The sequence below is a fragment of the Trichechus manatus genome, unplaced genomic scaffold (assembly GCF_000243295.1).
Source record: "Trichechus manatus latirostris isolate Lorelei unplaced genomic scaffold, TriManLat1.0 scaffold00170, whole genome shotgun sequence".
Classification (NCBI taxonomy): domain Eukaryota; kingdom Metazoa; phylum Chordata; class Mammalia; order Sirenia; family Trichechidae; genus Trichechus; species Trichechus manatus.
Window position 1 is genome coordinate 1,264,119 of NW_004444106.1, and position 20,925 is coordinate 1,285,043.

The 20,925-nt window shown below is 43.1% G+C and overlaps 2 protein-coding genes across 3 annotated transcripts in view; one reads left to right on the top strand and one right to left on the bottom strand.

Annotated features, from left to right (window-relative positions):
* The window catches only part of GTF3C1 (general transcription factor IIIC subunit 1), an 85,043-nt gene extending 71,693 nt beyond the window's left edge, over nucleotides 1-13,350 (bottom strand). The window contains exons 1-4 of one of the 2 annotated variants that reach the window (XM_023741006.1): nucleotides 13,099-13,350; nucleotides 6,500-6,709; nucleotides 1,259-1,435; nucleotides 489-632 (exon numbers count right to left, since the gene is read on the bottom strand). In XM_023741006.1, coding sequence (XP_023596774.1) covers nucleotides 489-632; nucleotides 1,259-1,435; nucleotides 6,500-6,709; nucleotides 13,099-13,319 — 752 coding nt within the window. In that variant the 5' untranslated portion in view covers nucleotides 13,320-13,350. The remainder of the gene's footprint in view (nucleotides 1-488; nucleotides 633-1,258; nucleotides 1,436-6,499; nucleotides 6,710-13,098) is intronic. The other variant, XM_023741007.1, reaches the window with a different exon arrangement.
* Nucleotides 13,351-13,520: 170 nt separating this feature from the next.
* Nucleotides 13,521-20,925, top strand: part of KATNIP (katanin interacting protein) — a 196,359-nt gene continuing 188,954 nt past the window's right edge. The window contains exon 1 of the mRNA XM_023741008.1: nucleotides 13,521-13,608. Within this exon, the coding sequence (XP_023596776.1) occupies nucleotides 13,557-13,608 (52 nt within the window). The 5' untranslated portion in view covers nucleotides 13,521-13,556. The remainder of the gene's footprint in view (nucleotides 13,609-20,925) is intronic.

Here is a 20,925-nt window from a genome sequence, read left to right on the forward strand (position 1 = left end):
AATATGCATATTTTCCCAGCTTGCTATTATCTCTGGGCTGGGGAACACGGTTGTAATAGTATCATCATGAATAATAATAATTTTAGCAGAACCTTACCATCTCATCCATATGGTCTGATTATTATGGTCATCTGCTGTAAAAACATCCCAATTTGAAATTGACATAATAGAAAAGAAACTTCAACCACAATTCTTCCACCAAAATAAATAAAATTCAACTTTTTAAAAAAATATTTTTACTGGAAAAACGAATTCAGAGCACATTGCTGGGTTGTGAGATTACAGGTAATTTTTTTCTTCGTTTTTGGTATAATTTCTAGGTTTTCTAAGTAGCATAACTGAGCTTCATAATCAGAAATAAACAGTAAATACCTTTTTTAAGAAGTTAAAGAGTCATATTCTGGTTTGGTTTCTATGATTTTTAAAGGCATAGCACACATGGCTGCAATATAAAAGTAACCTAATGCTTTCTTCTGTACACACTGTACCTGTCCACATGAAACCGGTTCAGGAGGAGGAGGATTGAGTGTTGCTGGGCTCCAGAGGGTAATCGGATCACATGTGACTGCATGGTAATGAGCCTGTTTTTGTTCAGTATTTTTCTGTGATAGTGAAGCTTCCCAGCATCAACCCTGGCAGACAGAAAGAGTGTAGGCTGTGTTATGTTGCTTTCTTGGCAGCTTTTACCCCGCAATGTATGAAGCCTCTCATTTGGACAGAAACACCAGAGGGACACATATCTCTTATCTAGCTAACCTAAAAGTACAGTCACCGTGAAACAATGGCCATGGAAAGAAAAGGCAAGCCTCAGCCAAAGAGCAACCCCAGGATCCCCCAGGAAAAGTAGTTGGGTGATGGGGATTAGCAGCAAGGGGAAACGGAGCGAGAAAGGGATGGCTGGCATGGGAGACAATAAAGGGTTAATGAGAGGCTGATCAAACCTGAATCTCTAATCCTGTAGTGGCCAATAACTAGGGTGGCCATACATTCTGGTTTCTCTGGGACGGTCTCAGCTTATGCCCACAACCTCGGCAACCCTTTCACTCTCAAAGTTATTTTGGTTTTACAATAATTATATGGTCACCTTAAGGTCTCTTCAAAAAGAAAACACTGTGCTTCCAATCACTACAGATTACAGGACTGATTCAGTCACAGAGATGACAGAAACAGGGAAGACGAGTCAGAGGCCCCTGTTTTTGAAGTACAGGGCATAGATGCCCCTATAACTTAAAGCAGAGAAGAAAGTCTTCCCCCTTACTTGAAAGCAGTGCTGTGAAGGTCTCGCTGGAGCTCTCCTTCCCACCTAGACCTGCCTAATCGCTCCAAAATGCAGTAAGAGAAGTCAGGGAGCTTCAGATCAGGATCCCCTTCTGAGCCAATCAAGGCCCTGTAACGCATGTCCTGGGAGGCAACGATGATCAGTTTCTTCCCCCACCTGGAAATCAGAACCAACCACATGAAGAAATAAGTTTAATCAATTTTGAGAAAATTGAAATATGTATTTTCAGCTGAACCTTACAGAACCTACAGAATCTTCAGAAGAATTTTGCTTCTTTTTAGAAGTTCACAATACCCTTCAATTAAGCAAGTTTTCAGGGTCTTAGAACTGTTCTCAATCAGCAGAGTCAATTTTATTATCTCTTTGCTTAAAGCCCTATCAAGGTTCTTTGAAAGTGGGTGACATCAGCATGATGGTGGTGTAAGCAACTGCACGCTTCCGTCTGCCCACAGAAACACCAAAAAATAAGCAGAAACTGGCAAAACCAACTTTGTCAGAGCTCTAGAAACCAGTCAAAGGTTTCCAGAGGTTTATAGCAACTAGTAAACACTGACTCAAGAAAAAGTAACTTTAAAATGGCAGGAAAACTTTCATTTTCTATGTGTCCTTGGCATCCCTAACCCTAGCCCCTGGTTCAGTGGCAGTCTTAAAGTGGTAACAGCCCATATTCCCAGACAGGAACCCTGGTTCCTGGCCCTGGAAGAAGCAGAACAGACTTTATTTGCAAATTATTGTGTGTCTGGCGCTACCTGAAAGACTGACACAAGGCGTGCATCTGTTTGGCCTACCTCAGAACTCATATAGGGTGGATAAGTGGCAGGCACTGCCTGAAACCTGTAGCCTCCTGTAGCTGCCTGGGTCTAAAGAGTTTTATTGAGACATACAGTAGATACCTAAAGACTGGGAGGAGAAGCCACAGAGGGAGGTTTTTTTTTTTCCCCAAGGGTTGGGGAGAATTAGGGCATTCAAAAGCATGAAGAAACCTAGAAAGTCACATGTATGCCCAGGATAAGACGCATGCTTGAAAATACTGAAGAAGACTACACTTTCAACTCAGCCTGATCTCTATGCTCAGTGCAAGTCCAGCTAAGTGCTGAAGGAGTGTACCAGCACAGAGCCAATCTGCAAAGAGTGGGAGAGGTATTGTTGTTTCCTCCCCTGGTATTCTTGGAAATCTCTTTCAAAACACTAGCTAAACATAGCTAAGGAACAGAGACTTCAATGACCGCAAACAACCAGGAAGGCAGTCATTGCAAAACAGTCAGGGGAAGCCACTAAACAAATGGACTACTACAGCTTTCAACAATTAAAAACAAACAAAACTCCAGAAAACCTGGGGGGAAAGGGAGAATCTGATTTCTAAAGTTACTACACTGTAATATTCAAATACCCAGTTTTCTGGACAACAACAAACAAACAAACAAAAAATCTCAAAGCATACAAAGAAACAGGAAAGGATGGTCCATTCAAAAGAACAAATAAAGTAACAGAAACCATCCCTGAGAAGGCCCAGAGAATGAATTTACTAGACAAAGACTTTAAAACAACTGTATTAAATGTATTCAAAGAACTAAAGAAAAACATGGGCAAAGAACTAAAGCAAATCAGAAAAAAAAGAACACAATGACAATATCAATAAAGAGACAGAAATTATAAAAAGGAACCAAACAGAACCATTAGAGCTGAAAAGTATAATAATAATAAAAAAATTCACTGGAGAGGTTCAACAGCATATTTGAGCTGGTAGAAGAAACGATCAGTCAACTTGAAAATAGGACAATTAAAATGATCAAGTCTGAGCAGTAAATAGAAAAAAAAAAATGAAAGAAAGTGAACAGTGCCTAAAAGACGTGGGACATCACAAAGTGGATCAGCACCCACATTATGGGAATCCTAGAAGAAGGGGGGGGCTTAAAAAATATTTCAAGAAATAATGACCTAAAACTTCCCAAATTTGGCAAAAGACATGAATCTACACACCCAAGCTCAATGAACTCCAAGTAGAACAAACTCAAAGATATCCACCACATTGACACACATTATAATCAAACTCTCAAAAACCAAAGACAAAGAGAGAATACCAAAAGCAGCAAGAGAGAAGTGAATTGTTGCATACCAAGAATCTTCAACAAGAATAACAGAGGATTTCTCATCAGAAACCATGGAGGCCAGAAGGCAGTGGGATGACATATTAAACATGCTGAAAGACAAAAACTCTCAGCAAGAATTCTGTATCTGGAAAAACTGTCCTTCAAAAATGAAGGTGAAATTAAGACATTTCCCAGATAAACAAGAGCTGAGAGAGTTCTTTAACACTGTACCTGCCCTACAAGAAATGCTAAAGGGAATCCTTCGTACTGAAATGAAAGGACACTGGATAGTAACTCAAAGCCATGTACTTCAAGATATCCAGTAAAGGTAATTTCATGGGTAAATATAAAAGACAGTTCTATTGTATTTTTGGGAAACCATGGTGACGTAGTGGTTAAGAGCTATGGCTGCTAAGCAAAAGGCTGGCAGTTCGAATCCACCAGGTACTCCTTGGAAACCCTATGGGGCAGTTCTACTCTGTCCTATAGGGTTGCTGTGAGTCAGAATCAACTCAATGGCAATGGGTTTGGTTTTTTTTGGTTTATTGTATTTTTGGTTTATAATTCTGCTTGCTATGTCCTACATGATTTAAAAGACAAACCCATAAAAAATAACTATAAATTTATGTTATTGGGCACACAATGTCTAAAGGTGTAATTTGTGACAACAACATAAGCGAGGGGGCATGGAACTGTACGGGAAAAGAGTTTTTGTATGCTATTGAAGCGGAGTTGGTATCAATTCAAACTAGACTGTTAGAAATTTGGTATGTTATGTGTAATCTCCATAGTCACCACAAAGAAAATATGTAAAAAATATACACAAAAGAAGGCAGTATTGGGACAAAAAAGGTATAAGACACATAGAAAACAAACAGCAAATGGCAGAAGTAAGTCTTTCCTTATTGGTAATTACCTTAAATATAAATAAACACTCCAATCAAAAGGTGGAAAATAGCAGAAGGGATTAAAAAAAAAATTATCTAACTACGTGCTGTCACCAAGAGACTCACTTTAGGTCAAAAGAAACAAACAGGTTGAAAGTGAAATATGGAAAAAAATATTCCATGCATATAGTAACCAAAAGAGAGCTGGGGTGGCTATATTAATATCAGATAAAATAAGACTTTAAGTGAAAAATTGTTACAAGAGACAAAGAAAGACATTATATAATGATAAAAGGGTCATTTCAAGAAGATACAACAATTATAACTATACGTACATCTAATACCAAAACAAAAACCCAAACCCGTTGCCGTTGAGTTGATTCCAACTCATAGCGACCCTATAGGACATAGCAGAAGTGCCCCTATATTACCATGTAAAAATTCAGTCCTGGTGTGGTTAGTTTTGTGGTTTTTCAAGAGAGGCTAGAAATTCAGATTTGTCAATACTGGCGATGACATAAAATTTAAAACAAAACACCACGCTGGCCAAAGTTTGTAGGTGTAGATTTGGTCAATTTGAAACCTTGGCCCTGGTACTCATCACATTTCCATCTTGGAAAAAACACTCCACAGCAATGCAGAAAGTTACAAAGAGAGACAGCAAGAAGGGAGACAGTGAGGAGACTATGACATTAATTCAAAGCCAAAGGGGCACTGAAGGTAATTTAGAAGGTAGAATCAACAGGACTTGGTGGCCAACTAAATGCAGCACTCAGAGGGAGCAAGGGGCCTAGGAAGATTCCCCAGTTTGTGGCTTGTACAGTCATGTGCATGGGAATAACTCTGACCAGAATAAAGAATCAAAAGAGGAAAAGGAAGGGAGGCAGGTTTGGAGTGAAGGAGTGTGATGATCTCATTTTTGGGCACACTGAGTTTAAGGGGCTGGTTACTAAAACATCACATATGGCACTCAGGGAAAAGGCATGGGGGAATAGATATCAATTTGGGAATCATGACATAAAGTTTACGTATGCAGATGAAATCAGCCTTTGTGCGTGCGTGTGTGTATGTGTATGTGAGAGAGACAGAAGGCAGACGACAGAGCCTTGGGAACAGTCAACAATTTACGGTAGATGGAAGAGGGAGCATCCACAAAGGAACCAAAGAAACAGCTAGAAACCAGAAAAGCAAAACAAAGTTCCTAACGGTGTAGAGGGAACAAGGAGAAAAAGGGCCTAACAAGCATTCACAGGCTTGTTAGCAGGGATCTTGGATAACACAGTTTTGGTGAAGTAATGAAGTCAGGAATTAGGACTGCAGTGGGTTAAGGAGTGAAGGGAAGGTGAAGAGATAGAAATTGAATGTAGCCATTTCTTCCAAGAAGCATGGCTGCATAGCTATAGTTTGAGGGGATACAAGGTCAAGAGAAGGTGTTGTTGTTACATAGGTGAGTCCTATTAGTGTGCTGAGTAGAAAGCACCAGCAGACAGGCAAAAGTAGAAAACAAATGAAAAACCTGAGCTAACCTACAGAGGTAGGAAAGAGATGAGGACCGGAGTAGGAGGTATTGTGAGCTGAGCTTGGAAGCAGGGGAGAAAGGAAGCATCCAATCACAGTCTTAGGATGGGCCTTCATTTCTTTTCTCCTGTGAGATAAGGAGAACAGAAAAAAGGGCGCAAATGTGGAAAAGTCTGCAAGTTGAGGAAGAAGGTGGAAGTTACATGAGGTCATACCTGACAGTTTCTCTCTTTAGGAGTGTGGGTGGCACAAGCAGTTTACAATTGGCTGCTAACCCAAAGGCTGGCAGTTCAAACCCACCCAGTGGCTCTGTAGAAGAAGGGCCTGGTGAACTGCTTTCATAAAGATTACAGCCAAGAAAATCCTATGGAGCAGTTCTACCCTGTAACACAGAGTCATCATGAGTTGGAATTGACTTGACGGCAACTAAAAACAGCAGCAGCTTCTCTCTGGTCTGTAAAGTAGGAAGGGAGGCTGGAGTGAGGGTGGGTGCTGAGGGGAAGGGAGATGACTTGAGAAAAATGACTCCCCTGACCTCAGGTATCCCCCATACTGTAAAGTTTTCTCAACAGGAGCAGGAGTGAAGAACAGAGAATGAGTCAGTGCAAGGCTGCTGCGCTCTGACCAACACTGATGCTGTGGGCTAGGTCCTAGTGCTCTGATCACAACCCTGACCTCAAAGCAATAAAATCTCCATGAGTCTCTACATAGTGCAAATCCGTTACCTGCCAAAGGCTTCCACCATCGTACAACGAGGCTGCAAAGACTTGGTCCTGACTTCATTGGTAATGTTCTTCCTTTCCTTAAAATAACGGCAGGAGCCCTGAATGCCATCTTTATTCTCTAAGATCATATGAATGGGGTAGACATCCTCCAAAGGGACCGGGTCCCTTTTGGACTCCAGGATTCCAGTTTCAAAATCTATTTCTTCATACCTATGAGGAAAAGCAAAACATATAAAACCACAACTCAGCTTCAGAAATAATACCCACTTGGCATGTTCTTTTGACGGCCTCCAGCAGAGAAAGAGGAAGTAAGCAGATCCCTGGGTCTTCCTGCTTTACAAACGCAGATAATCTTGACAAGTAGGGTTCCTACTACTTTATTCCAGATGACACAGACCTTTCCAGGATTCCCCAAATCCACCCCAGAAGCTGGATACTGAGAACAGAACTACCTTATTGGCCCAAGTCATAGCCTTTTTGGTTTCCCTCTGTTATGGACTGAATTATGTGTCCTAAAAATGTGTATTGCAAATTGTCATGGATTGAATTGTGTCCCCTCCAAAATATGCGTCAACTCGGTGAGGCCATGATTCCCCATATTGTGTGATTATCCACCATTTTGTCATCTGATGTGATTTTCCTGTGTGCTGTAAATCCTATCTCTACGGCGTTAATGAGGCAGGATTAGAGGCAGTTATGTTAATGAGGCAAGACTCAATCTACAAGATTAGGTTGTGTCTTAAGTCAATCTCTTTCGAAATATAAAAGAGAGAAGCAAGCAAAGAGAAATGAGGGCCTTATATCACCAAGAAAGCAACGCCGAACAGAGCATGTCATTTGTACCCAGGGTTCCTGTGCTGAGAAGCTCCTAGAGCAGAGGAAGATTGATGACAAGGACCTTCCCCCACAGCCAACAGAGAGAGAAAGCCTTCCCCTGGAGATGATGCCCCAAATTTGGACTTCTAGCCTACTAGAAGTTCTGTGAGAGAATAAATTTCTGTTTGTTAAAGCCATCCACTTGTGGTATTTCTGTTATAGCAGCCCCACATAACTAAGACACAAATCTTAACCCCTTTATCTGTGGTTATAATCCCATTTGGGAATGGATTTTCTTTGTTATATTAATGAGGCAGTATTAGTATAGGGTGTATCTTAAATCAATCTCTTTTGAGATATAAAAAGAGCAGACTAGGCAAGCAAGGAAGTAAGCAAGCACAGATGGGGGAAGACAGATGCCATGACATATGAGATCTCCAAGGAACCAGGAAACAGAAGCTGAAAAGAGACAAGGACATTCCCCCACAGCCAACAGAGAGAGAAAGCCTTCCTCTAGATTCAGTACCCTAAATTCGGACTCTAGCCTCCTAAACTGTGAGAAAATAAATTTTAGTTTGTTACAGTCACACATTTGTGGTATTTCTGTTATAGCAGCACTAGATAACTAAGACAGAATTTGGTACCGGGCAGTGGGGGTGCTGCTCTAACACATACCGAAAATGTGCAAGTGGTTTTGAATTGGGTAATAGGTGGAAGTTGGAAGAGTTTTAAGGTGCCTTATAGTAAAAGTCTAGATTGCCTTAAAGAGACTGTTGGTAGAATCATAGCTGTCAAAGGTAATTTTGGTGAGGGCTCGGAAAAAATTGAGGACAGCCATAGAGAAAGTCTCTATCATCTTAGAGAATACATACGGCACCAGCAACAGAATGCTGCTAGACACAGGGACCTTAAATGTGCTTCTCGTGAAGCTTTAAAAGAGAATGATGAACATGTGATTAGACAACAGAGGAAGGGTGATGCTTTTTATGCAGTGGCAAAGAACCTGTCTGAATTATGTTCAAATGTTTGGTGGACGGTAGAACTTGTAAGTGATGAACTTAGATATTTGGCTGAGGAGATTTCTAAGCAAGATCTTAAAGATGCCGCATGGTTTCTTCTTGCCGTTTACAGTAAAATGCAAGAGGAAAAAGACGGACTTAAAAACAAACTGTGCAAAATGAAAACAGAACTCAAAGATTTGGAAAACTGTGTTGTACAAACTCAGGACGTGTGTTCTAGAATTTTCATCAAGTATGTGGCTACACAATCTTTTGTTAAAGAGATTAAGCCTGTGACTGATGAATCTAACCAATTACCACAGCAGAAAACTTATCAGCTTAGACTGAAGGGGACAGAGACAGGACGAAAGGAAGGAAAGTTGTCTACCTCTTGGAATTCTACCAGCAGGAAACAGGACAAAAGAGCTAAATCTGTTGTCCTCCAAGGAAAGAAAAGGACCATTCCTGGAGCAGCTCTGAGATCAGGAGAACTGTTGGAAAAAACACTAGAAACAGGGCTGACTCGGTTACATGGGGTGGAGCCATGGCTTCCTAGGTCTCAAAGGGTGGAACCACAACCTCCTAGATTTCAAAAGGTAGAGCCATGGACTCCTAGGTTTCAAAGACTGAGATCTCCACCAACTCAGTTCAGAGTGTGGGCCGAGAGGATGGGGCCATTGCCCAAAGCTGAGGGGGCAAGGCTGCCATGCCCAGGGGCCAGAGAATGGAGCCTACCAGGGCTGAGGGGATGGGGTTGCCACTCTGATGGACTAGGAGAACTAAGCCACCCAAAGCCAAGGCGACCAGATTTCCATACCAGTGGGCTTGGAAGGTGGGGCTTCTGCCTAGTGCCAAGGGGCCTACACCCAGAATCTGGACAGCATAGCCAACACCTAAAGTCTGGAGTACAGGGCCATAGCACAGATGGTCTCAGAGAACGCAGGATTATTTTCAAGACTTGACACTAACGTAATTTGTTCTGTTGGGTTTTGGACTTGCTTAGTGCCTGTGAACCCTTCTTTCCCTCCAATTTCTCCCATTCGTAATGGAAATGTCTACCTTGTGCCTGTTCCACTACTGTACTTTGGAAGCAGATAATTTGTACTCTAGATTTCACAGTTCACAGATGAAGAGGAATTTTGCCCCAGGATGGAATATGGATAACTTCTCACTCATATTTGATTTAGATGATTCAGAAGATGAGATTTTGGGTTTAGAGTTGATTTAAGACTTTTGGGATGGTGTGAATGTATTTTACATGTGGGAAGGACATGAATTTTGGGGGCCAAAGGGTGGAATGTTATGGATTAAATTGTGTCCCCCAAAAATATGTGTTGTAAATCCTAACCCCTATACCTATGGTTATAATCCCATTTGGGAATGGGTTCTTTGCTATGTTAATGAGGTAGTATTAGTGTCTGGTGTGTCTTAAATCAACTTTTTTGAGATATAAAAGAGCAGATTGAGCAAGCAGCCTAGTGAGCACAGATAGGGGAAGACAGATGCCACGCCACATGAGATCTCCAAGGAACCAAGAAACAGAAGCTGAAAAGAGACAAGGACCTCCCCCAGAGCAGACAGAGATAGAGAGCCTTCCTCTAGAGTCGGTGCCCTGAATTCAGACTTCTAGCCTTCAAAACTGCGAGAAAATAAATTTGTCGGTTAAAGCCACCCATTTGTGGTATTTCTTTTATAGCAGCACTAGATAACTAAGACACCCTCCAAATCTGGTGCCCAGTCTCTGAACTACCAAGTTTGGTCTTATATTCAAGGCTTTACTCCTTTAAGAAGTCACCTTTGCATCTCTCTTTACCTACCTCTCTAGTGCACGCATCCATTTTTATGATTTCAGTTATCATCCGCATATTAACAATTCTCACATGTGAATCCTCCATCCATCTTTTTCCCCAAACACCAATCCTATGTCTTCAATTGTTTACCAAACACCTCAAATTCAATGAGGAGAAAACCAAAGCCATGACTACTTCTCCCCACCGCCAACAAAGTCCCTCTTTCCCTCCTAGCACCACGTTCTCCCAGTTGCCTCGCATTAACACCTTGGAGTCAACGTTCACTTGCGTTTCTTCTTTTATTCAGTCAGCCAAATTTGTCAAATTTTCCTCTGAAATCTGCTCACATCCTGCACTAATCTAGATGAGGTTAAATCCATGCTTTTCAACCCCCTTTTTCCTTGTCTTCTGTGTGACAGCTGCTTGTTTAACCCTCCATTCTCAAATCCCATCTTACCCCAGCTTTCACATCACCACCCTGGCCTGAATGTCCTTCTGCCTCTCCAGCCACACCTTCCTAGTTTTATTTTGAAGGTTCCTTGACCTCCATCCAGCCTTTAAATGTTGGTGCTCCTCAGGGCTATGTCTTAACGCCTCAAATTACACTATACGCTCCCGGTATGATCTTATCCAACAGCTTTAATTACCAACTATATGGAATGACTCAAGGAGCCTGGTGGCATAGTGGTTAAGCATTCAGCTGCTAACTGAAGGTCAGTGGTTCGAACCCACCAGAGGCTCTGCAGGAGAAAGATGTGGCAGTCTGCTTCGGTAAAAATTACAGCTTTGAAAACCCTATGTGGCAGTTCTACTCTGGATCACTATGACTAGGAACTTACTTGAGGGCAATGGGTTTTGGTTTTAAGGGATGACTCATAGATGTCTAGCTCCGTCCCTCCCTCTGTCCTGCTTTTACTCCCATGAAGCCATATATTTGCTAAATAGAATCTAGTAAACATCTGGCTTCATGGGAGTGAAAGGAGGGCAGAGTCTCTCCTTGGATGCCTCAGAGCAATCTCAAACTCAATGTGTCCCAAAGTAAATCTAGCACCTTCCTCACCTCCCACCAGAGTCAGCCACCATGCTGCTCTTCTCTTTTGTTCCCTGCCTCGGTATGGGGCATCAGCATTCACTCAGGTGCCCAAATATCAGCAACTGGGGCGGCATCTTTGATTCCTATCACTCCTTATACCCAACATCCAATTAGTCACCAAATCCTCTTGATTCTTCTACCTAATTGGTCTTATTCCATCAGCTTTACTCCCTACACCCTCTATGGTAAACCAGACCACCCCTCTGTCCATGACTGTATTAATACAAATCTAATTTCACTCTTTGCCCCTAGTCTGACCTCTCTTCCCAATATTTCTTCATCAGGCCACTCCCTTCAGTAGCTTCCAGTTGTCCTTTTGATAAAGGATAAACCTCTTAATTGGAATAAAAGACCTCTCCAGCTTAATTTGGACTGAGCCAATTAAGAGCAGAATGGATTCTGGACCCAGACTGAAAAAACAAACAAACCAGTTGTCTTCAAGTTAATTCTGACTCATAGCAACCCAGACTACCAGGATTCAAATCTTAGTTCTGCTCCTGCTAGTTGATGACCTTAAGCAAGTCACTTAACCCCTCTGTGCCTTAATTTTCTCTTTAGGAAAATGGGGATAATAATAATACCCACATCCTAAGGTTGTTGTAAAAAGTAAATAACTTGCTATATGTAGGATCTTAGAAGAGTGCCCAACTCATTATAAGTACATTTAAGTGTCAACTATTATTCCTTACTCCCCACCTCCAATTCCACACTTCAGCCAAACATATTTCTCTTCCTTCAGGCTTTCACATTTGCTCATCTCTACCTAGAATACTCTTCACCAATTGGCTAGCTAAATCCAACCTTTAAGTATCATCTTGGGCCTTATTACCTATGGGGGCCTCCTCACAATCTGGCTTAAGAGCACAGGGTCTGGAGACAGGCGGCCTGGGTTCAAATCAACATTCAGTCACTTATTACCTCCCCAACCTTAGAAAGGTTACTTAACTTTTCTCTGTGACTCAGTTTCCTCATACATAAAATGGAGAACACAATGGCACCCACCTCATTAGGATCACTGTGAGGATCGAATGAATTTATCTGCCTGAAGGTCCTAGAACAGGAAGTTAGAACAGTGCCTAAACCCATTGCCCTCTAGTGATTCTGTCTCACAGAGACCCTACAGGACAGAGTAGAAACTGCCTCATAGGGTTTCCAAGGAGCGCCAAGTGGATGCGAACTGCCGACCTTTTGGTTAGCAGCTGAACGCTTAACCACTGCGCCACCAGGTCTCCACGAACAGTACCTAACCCCCAAAACCGTAACCCATTGCCGTGAGTCGATTTCGACTCATCGCGACCCTACAGGACAGAGTAGAACTGCCCCATAGGGTTTCCAAAGAGGGCCTGGTGGATTCGAACTGCCAACCTTTTGGTTAACAGCTGTAGCTCTTAAACCACTACGCCTCTAGGGTTTCCTGAACCGTACCTAGCCAGTAGTAAGCCCTCAATGAATGTCAACTATTATTATTACTGCTAATGCTGCTGTTACACAGATCTCTTAGCTGTTCTAGATTCACGAAAATGGCACTGAATGGATGCTCCATAAAGGTTTGCTGACCTCAACTGTCTCCAGTCCTGATCGGAACTGCCCTCGCACTCTAATCCGATACTCTATCTTACAGGAAACACTTGACGCCGGCAGAATAACTTCTCGTCCCCAGTCCTGCCCATTACCACCCCCTAATACCCAGAGGCATAATGGGACATCACCAGATGATCCCCAACTCCATCAGGCGCCTGGGCCCTGCCAGGCCCGACGGACCCTAAATCAGCATCAACATCGCGCCCTCTATCAGACTCCAGTCTTCCCTGGGCTCCTTTTCCCCGTTCTCCTCCCGTCAGAACAAGCTCCATTAAACCCCGGGCTCTGGGCCCGTCCCCCCCGCAGGGTCAGGCAGCTGACCGGTCCTGGAGCTGGAGGTCGGGTCGCTCCCTTGGCTCCTCATAGAAGCTGATGCCCGGGTGCGTGGTAAGGGCCCGCCACAGAAACTCCCGCGTGTAGGGCTCCAAAGGCAGCGGGAAGGGAGGCACTCGCGTCTCCAGACGGCTCCAGAGTGCGGGCAGACAAAGGCCATCGAGCCCCTCCAGCGCCACCTCGTCCAACAACGACTCCAGCGCGTCCATTGCTACTTCTATCGGCAGCGCTCTGTGCGCCTGCGCACCGCGCTGCCAAGGGCCCCGGCCCAGCGAGCCTGCGCACAACGATCTGCGGCCCTGGGTAGGCGGGTCGGGCGGAACATCTGAGGAGTAGCTCCAGAGCGCCCGCCTGACGACACTCCTTTTGGGGGCGGGCTCAGTTGGTTAAGTTCCACCACCATTGGTCCGGAGCCGCGCAGTAACCAGGGGAACTGCAAACAGTGTATGGCCCGCTTCCGGTTCGAGTACCCGGAACCGCCGCCTATAGGGATGGACGGTGAGTGTCCGTGGGCCCCCCCCGGGAGTTTGGGTGGTTTTTGTCCCATGCCTCCTGAGGCACCCCCCCTGGGCAGAATCCTAGGTCACAGAACCGTGGACCACCACTTCCTGACCGTGGTGGTCCACGATCTAAAGGAAACGAGGCTTTGTGGTCCGGGATTGGGAGAAGAGGCTGGGGAGAGGGGTCAGTGGTATGGCCACTGTGCCAAGCTGTGGTAGTGTAGGAACATGGTACCGGCCGGGGCCTCAGTGAGGGGGTTTAGGTTAGAAAAGGAGAATAGAGGTTTGAGGAGGATCTTTTGTGTCTGGAACATCAATGGTTACAAGGGGCCTGGGATGTGGAATTGTGGGATCTGGGAGTTGGTATGGGGGTAAGCGTCATCATGGGAAATGCAGTTGTCATTTGCTGGAAAGGGAGTTGATATGGGGGTGGAGAGGACTAGGGAATACTCCATTTCTCTTCTTTGGTGTAAATAATAATAACCCACATTAACAGAGCACTATTCAGTGCCAGGAACTCTGTAAGCACTGTCAGGCAACACTTTTCTAAGCTTCATAACATCCCTTTGAGGCCGCTGTTATTATGCCCATCTTACAGATGAGGAAATTGAGGCCCAGAGAGGTTAAGTAACTTGCCCAAAGTCACACAGCCAGCAAGTGACAGACTGAGTATGGAACCCAAACACTCTGGGTCTGGAGCTGAATTATAGAATTTGAGATTTGAAAAGGATCTTTTGGATCATTGATTCCAGGGTTGTAAATGCACATGTATGCAAGGGCAAGTCTAACTGGCTGGGTTGGGACTATAACTAACTGAAAATCAGTTCCCTGTCTAAAAGGGAAGCTGCTCACTCAACTCCAACCAGTTGTCTTCATGGGGTACTTAAAATACCGTAACGGCCAAATCAATCTGAAGACCAGATGCCCCCTGTGGACCACTCACTAGTTAGGAATCCCTGATTTACAATCTTGGAATTGACAATTAGAAGCAATCTAAAGATAAAAAACCCATTGCTGTCAAGTTGATTCTGACTCATAGCGACCCTACAGGGCAGAGTAGAACTGCCCTATAGGGTTTCCAAGGCTGTAGTCTTTACAGGAGCAGACTGCCACATCTTCCTCCTGGTGGGTTTGAACCACTGACCTTTCGGTTAACAGTCAAGTGCTTAACCACTGAGCTACCAGGGCTCCCTAATCTAAAGATAGGCTATCCCAGTATCTCATTTTGCAGATTGGAAGACTAAGGCCTAGAGAGACTGCCAGGGTCTGTGCTAGAATCCAGATCACTTTTTTTTTTACGCTATAGCACTGTCTCTCCCTCCTGGAGAATTTGTTCCTCTGTGATATCCACTTATTGCAGTGTAGAAAAACATTTTTTCCTAACTGAAAAATGTGTCCTATGCTTAAAAGACATCTTCACCCTTTGTACTTCAGAGGCACTATAAAATGCCATTTACCAGTTTGCCCTTTGGAAAGGTCAATGTAATCTTGCTATGAAACAACAAAAGTCCTCAAACCTTTGTTGACTTAGCACTTCTTTATCTGCTTATGTCAAAAGATCTTCGTTCACGTGGGTTATATCTACGATATTAACCATATTAGAAATTAAAACTAAGAAAATCTTGCAACTTTCACTTACCAATTCATTTAAAAATAACAATAATAAATACATTACATCTGAACATTTTTAATGAAAAATACTTATATTTTCCAAAACAGGAAAATAACATGGAAGAGTTATTGTTTTACATTTTTGCAGATGTCTTCAATGTTCATTTTACTAGAAGACAGCTAGATTCTCATACCTGCTTCTGCATCCCAGCTGTTGTCATCAGGGCAAATGTTCACACAGTGAAAAAGACAAATAACGTCTTAGGATTGTTATGTAAATAGTTTTGTTCTAGCAGGTACTCTGATATGGTTTTGAAGACCCCCCTCCCAGGATCTGTGCAACACACTTGGAGAAACTTTGCTATAGACCATTTTCAGGAAGTCTGACTGGTCACTTCTGTTACCACATCATCACTCCTAGGAACATTATTGCCCAGTGGAGATATCTGGCTGTTTCCAGATTGGTTGCAAAAAGGAATACTTTATTCTCTCGAAGAATGTATTTACTCTAAGACTAGATTTAACATTCAGAGAATCCCATTTTCTGTTCCAGTTTTTAAAACTTTGATTTATGCACAATTTTATAGGCACACACACATCCGTTTGATGAAGTGAAGCATACCTTGATGCATTGTGATTCTAGCCCACTAGGTAAACCAAGCCTGGCCTTATTAGAAAGATGTTTACTTCTAAACTCGCAGAAGCTCAAATGTCTAGCAGATATCCCCAAGATGGATTGTGGTTTGGTTTATTCTGCATGTCGAAATCACATAGCTTTTCACAACCCCCCACCCCCCAACACACACACACATACACACACTCTGGTTTTTACTTTGGACAGGTCGTATCTGACTCTGCAGTGCAGCGTGGTATAATTCTCATCAGTTTTTGGGTGGTCATGTAGCCCTGGATTTGAATCTCAGCTCTGTACTTTGGACTCTAAGCCTCAGTTTTCCTGTCAGTAAAATGGAGATAATGATGAAGCCTGCCTTGTTTTGTGGATTCAGTGAGACAACACATAAAAGCACTTAATACCAAGTCTGACATATAAAAAAAAACAACAGTAACAACTCTCCTGTGAGGTAGCTAATGCTATCGTTATCTTCAAATGAACCAACTTCTTCCACACTGCAGACAGAAGAAGGAGGGAGGACTCTGGTATGAACTCTCTAGCAAATAGTCATCTTTGTAATTAGCTCAGTCTTTGTTGAAAAGAAATCCCAACGTTTGACGTTTTTAATTTACGCAAAGGTAAACTGGCAACGTGTGAGTCTTCTGCCTATGAAACCGTTCACCTTTGTGTTAAAGTCAAATTTCCCCCTAGTGCTTTTATAATACAAGGTGGTTTAGACAAAAATATTTCTACTCAGTTTTCTAGGAACATAATAATTAGACAAAAGTTCAGCACATCAGTATCATTAGAAAGGATTTTAAAGCTGTTCATTTGCCTTTGCTCCCCGCTCCCAGAGCAAATATTCAACATTTCCCCTGTTTATACTGTTCATTTGCTTAGCAGACTTTCTCAAAGAATTAATAATGCCAAGATGAAATTTAGCCTAGCTTGTCCAAATAATCCCAAACTGCAAAACGGGTGATGGTTGAATTAGTCAAGTTTTGCCGAAAGCACACCTTGAACGTTTCTGGTCTCTTCTGTGCTTGTAAGTTTTACCTGGGCTCCTGGTGATTTGTTTGTTTCTCTTACTGCTTAAAATCAGCCAAGCAAAAAATAACAAAATAAAACAGGCATTCAGCAGGCAGAATAAATGTGTATTCTAGATAGTCTCTGTGTCTACTCAGTTTTCTTCTTTGCTCCTGTCCTTCGATCTGATTAGTTTCCTTTCTTTCGATTTCTTTACCATTCATCCCACTCTGGCATTTTAGCTAACTTGACCTTGACATGCTATGCTTTGCTTATTTTTCCTTAAATGGCGATCATTCATTGATGAAACAACACTTCATTGCCTTCTGTGTGCTGGGAGGCAGAGATACCAAGATAAGTAAGGGTGAAGGGTGTATGTGTTGTACTGTTCTTAAAAGTTTTCTGTAAGGGCAGTTTTTAATTTTATTTTTTATGTATAAGTTAAAATTTTTTAAAACCTTAAAAAATAGAGATGTGGTGATTTGAAAATGAATTCTCTGTATCAGATGTTGCAAATTGGTTGCCTCAGGACTGAATACAGTCCCAAACCAAAACCAAACCTGTTGCTGTCAAGTCAGTTCTGACTCATGGTGACCCCATATGTTTCAGAGTAGAACTGCACTCCACAGTATTTTCATGGCTGTGACCTTTCAAAGCAAATCACCAGGTCTTTCTTCTGAGGTGCCTCTGGGTGGGTTTGAACTGCCAACCTTTCCGTTAGTAGCTGAGAGTTTCAACTATTTGTACCACCCAGTGGCTCCCTGAGTATAGCCCATATGCATGTTTATTTGGCCCATATTTTATTTAAAAAATTTTTTAATTAGTTGCCAACATTGAAAAATTAGGAGATTTCGCACAAATATCTGACTATGTTGTTCTCTCAAAAATGTCAAGAAATTCTGTTAACACCGAGTCAGAATTCTGCATGGCAGCAATTCCCTCATAGCTGGAGCTGAGCCATTGCCCCCTTTAGAAGGGAGAGGCACTTTCCACTTCATGACTGCACCTGCCTGGCCAGCTTCCCTCAGGGCATGTGACCTGCCTGGCCCGGTAGTCATTTACAGTCCTGTTCTAGTATTAACTTGGACAATTTTCAAAATTCTTATGGACTTCATTGTGTGCTCTACTGTGCCGTATTTGTTCTTTTAGTTTGACTAATCTGAAAAGAGGAGGATATATTCTCTTATAGTCTGGTGAGAGAGCCCTAAATATACACCAACCAAAAACCTGTTGCCGTCGAGTTGATTCCAACTCATAGCGACCCTATAGGACAGAGTAGAACCGCCCCATAGTTTCCAAGGAGTGCCTGGTGGATTTGAACTGCTGACCTTTTGGTTAGCAGCCATAGTTCTTAACCACTACACCACTAGGGTAAAGATACACAGGAATTCCTAAAAGATAACATTGGTAAAGGCCTTTGCCTTCCCAAACCACTCTGGCCCACTGCCTGCTTTTTTAAATAAAGTTTTATTGGAACATAGCCACACCCATTCATACTGTGTTGTCTGTGGCTGCTTTCATGCTACAGTGGCAGAGTTTAGTTACGACAGAGACCACATGGCCCGCAAAACCAGAAATATTTACTATTTGGCCCTTAATGGGAATAGTTTGCCAACCCCTAGCATAGAGGATCTCATTTGATTCTTGAGACAGATCAATATATTTACTGTAATTGTGCCCATTTTATACTGTACAGCCAGTATGTAGCAAAGCCAGGACTCAACACAATAAAGTCCACACTCCTTAGTATGTCATCGAAGACCTATCTCAACTGTACCTCTCTACTTTGTGGCCAGGGAGTGAGTCTAGGTGCATGGCCTCCCCTTTGTGCCTATGGAGGAATAAGTACAGTTTAAAAAGCACCACCCTTGATTATCTTTTCAGCTCCCTCAGGGTCTGCCCCTGTGGCTGGTCCTCTATTTCCAAGTAGGAGAGGCCTTAGGAGGAACAATCCGGTTGGAAAGGAGAGCTTGAAGCTGCTTGCAGAGCAGTTTATATAATAAGATTAAGAAAGTATCATTTGTTTTCAATGCTACTGGACTGACTACTGGTGTTTCGTGGGTTTTTAAACACCCCAACCCTGGTAACATTAACAATTGCCCTGTGGACATAGCTCTGTTAATTGGAGAACTTCTCTGGGCAAGTAGTTCTCCTTCCCCTTCCCTCCCCAAGGTTATTCCGCTAGTCTCCAGCACGTCTCTATGCACTCATCCACCCTCATCTCATGCCCAGGGATTTTATACTGGGTTGAACTGGGTCTGTACATGTTTTCCTCATACTTAAAAACAGAAATTTTACATAAAAACCTGGACTTTCCAGGCTCTTGATAAACAGGGTGCTTTGGCTCCATGGGGCCTGCCTTCCCACGCAGCTCTGGTTGTCCGGTGGTGCTGCGCAGTGGCCACTCCCTTGATCCTGGACATGCGCTGATGGTTTTACCCTTTCTGGCTGCTGGCGTCAGTCACAAGAGCTCACTACTTGCATTGAGACAACTGGCCTGGCCCTGCAGGAGTCTGAGATTCCAGCTCCCACCCAAGCCCTCTCTGAAAGCTGAGCGTGTCTTGAGCTCACCATATTCTTTCCTGCCTCCCTGCTTTTGCCCTTGCTGTGTTCCTGCCAGCTGTGCCCTTCTCTCAAGTCCCCTCCACACTGTTGATTGCAGTGACTGGCACCACCTGCAGAATTAACTCCTGTATGGTGAGTTTCCATAGCTCTCTATGGATCGGGCCATATCACAGTTGTTGGGCTCCATGCCGTTCTCCCTCTTTGAGGGCAGGAGCTACTCTTGTTCCTTTGTATGCTGAACACCTGGCACAAGGACTTGGCACAACATACATGCCCACGATTGTTTGTTGGGTTGACATTGTAACCGGGAACGAGATTAACTGACGTGTCCCCTGGTGAATTGCTGGCTGGTTTCCATCAAGCAAAGAGAAAGGCCTTGTAGCCAAGCTTCCAGGCCAAGTTTCAGAGGCCTTTGCAGGTTTCTCTTTCTCTAGTGCGGGAGTATGTTCCTCCAGACATCATCTTTTGGAGTAATTCTGCCAGGTCATCATAGTGTTCCCTGTCCTAGCTACCTTTACTGTACCCTCTGTTTTCTTATTACCTTCCTCCTTACTTTTCAGTTAGCATTTCTATCCTCCCCCAATAAATTTCCTTTCCTAATAAAGTCACTTCATTCTTACCTCACTTTGGAGCCCACTGCTACCTTGACCACCTATAGCTGATGGGTTCCCTGGAGACAGCCCCTGACTTAAAGCATCCTTTGGGATAGGAAAGACACAGGTAAAGGTGGCACCTGGCAAGACAGTGGAGGCACCACCCATGTCAGGTCACCTACCACAGGACCCCTACAAGGACCACACCTTTCTGACTTCTGAGTGAACTTACAATGCAGTGTGTGTGTGTGTGTTCTCCAAATAGTCCCAAACCTTTTAGATACATTTTATGAACCCATCTAAAATCACAGAAGGTTACAGCTGGAAAAGACTTGACCAGTCTAGTCCAAGGTCCCAGTTTGGGGACCCTGAGGTATCTGACAACCCTAAGGATCCAGGGTAGAGACTACAAATTTAGAGGCCTGCAGGGACTAGGTAGGTAATATAAGTGACTGCAGTAGCCAGGATTTATTTCATTATGCTGCTTTATGTTGGATTCTTATAACACCTAAACATACTTTACATATTTGATGCTCAGGAATATTCTTCAGTTTCATAAAGAAATCTGTTGTCTACTAATTTCTTGAAGCATATGGTGTCCTCCATCTATTATCTATACAGGGGAGGTGATGTTTGTATCCACCTCTAGGATTGTGAGAATTGAATTGTTAGTTAATAAATATGAAGTCCTTAGATTAGGGACTTGCACACAGTAAGTGTAGGTGTAAGTATTAGCTGCTCATATGTTTATGATGGTGATCTTACTTTTGCTGGAGATGCGGACACAAGGACCTCACTTTCATCGTTACCACAGGTCACAGCCATGAAAATACTGTGGAGTGCAGTTCTACTCTGAAACATATGGGGTCACCATGAGTCAGAACTGACTTGACAGCAACAGGTTTGG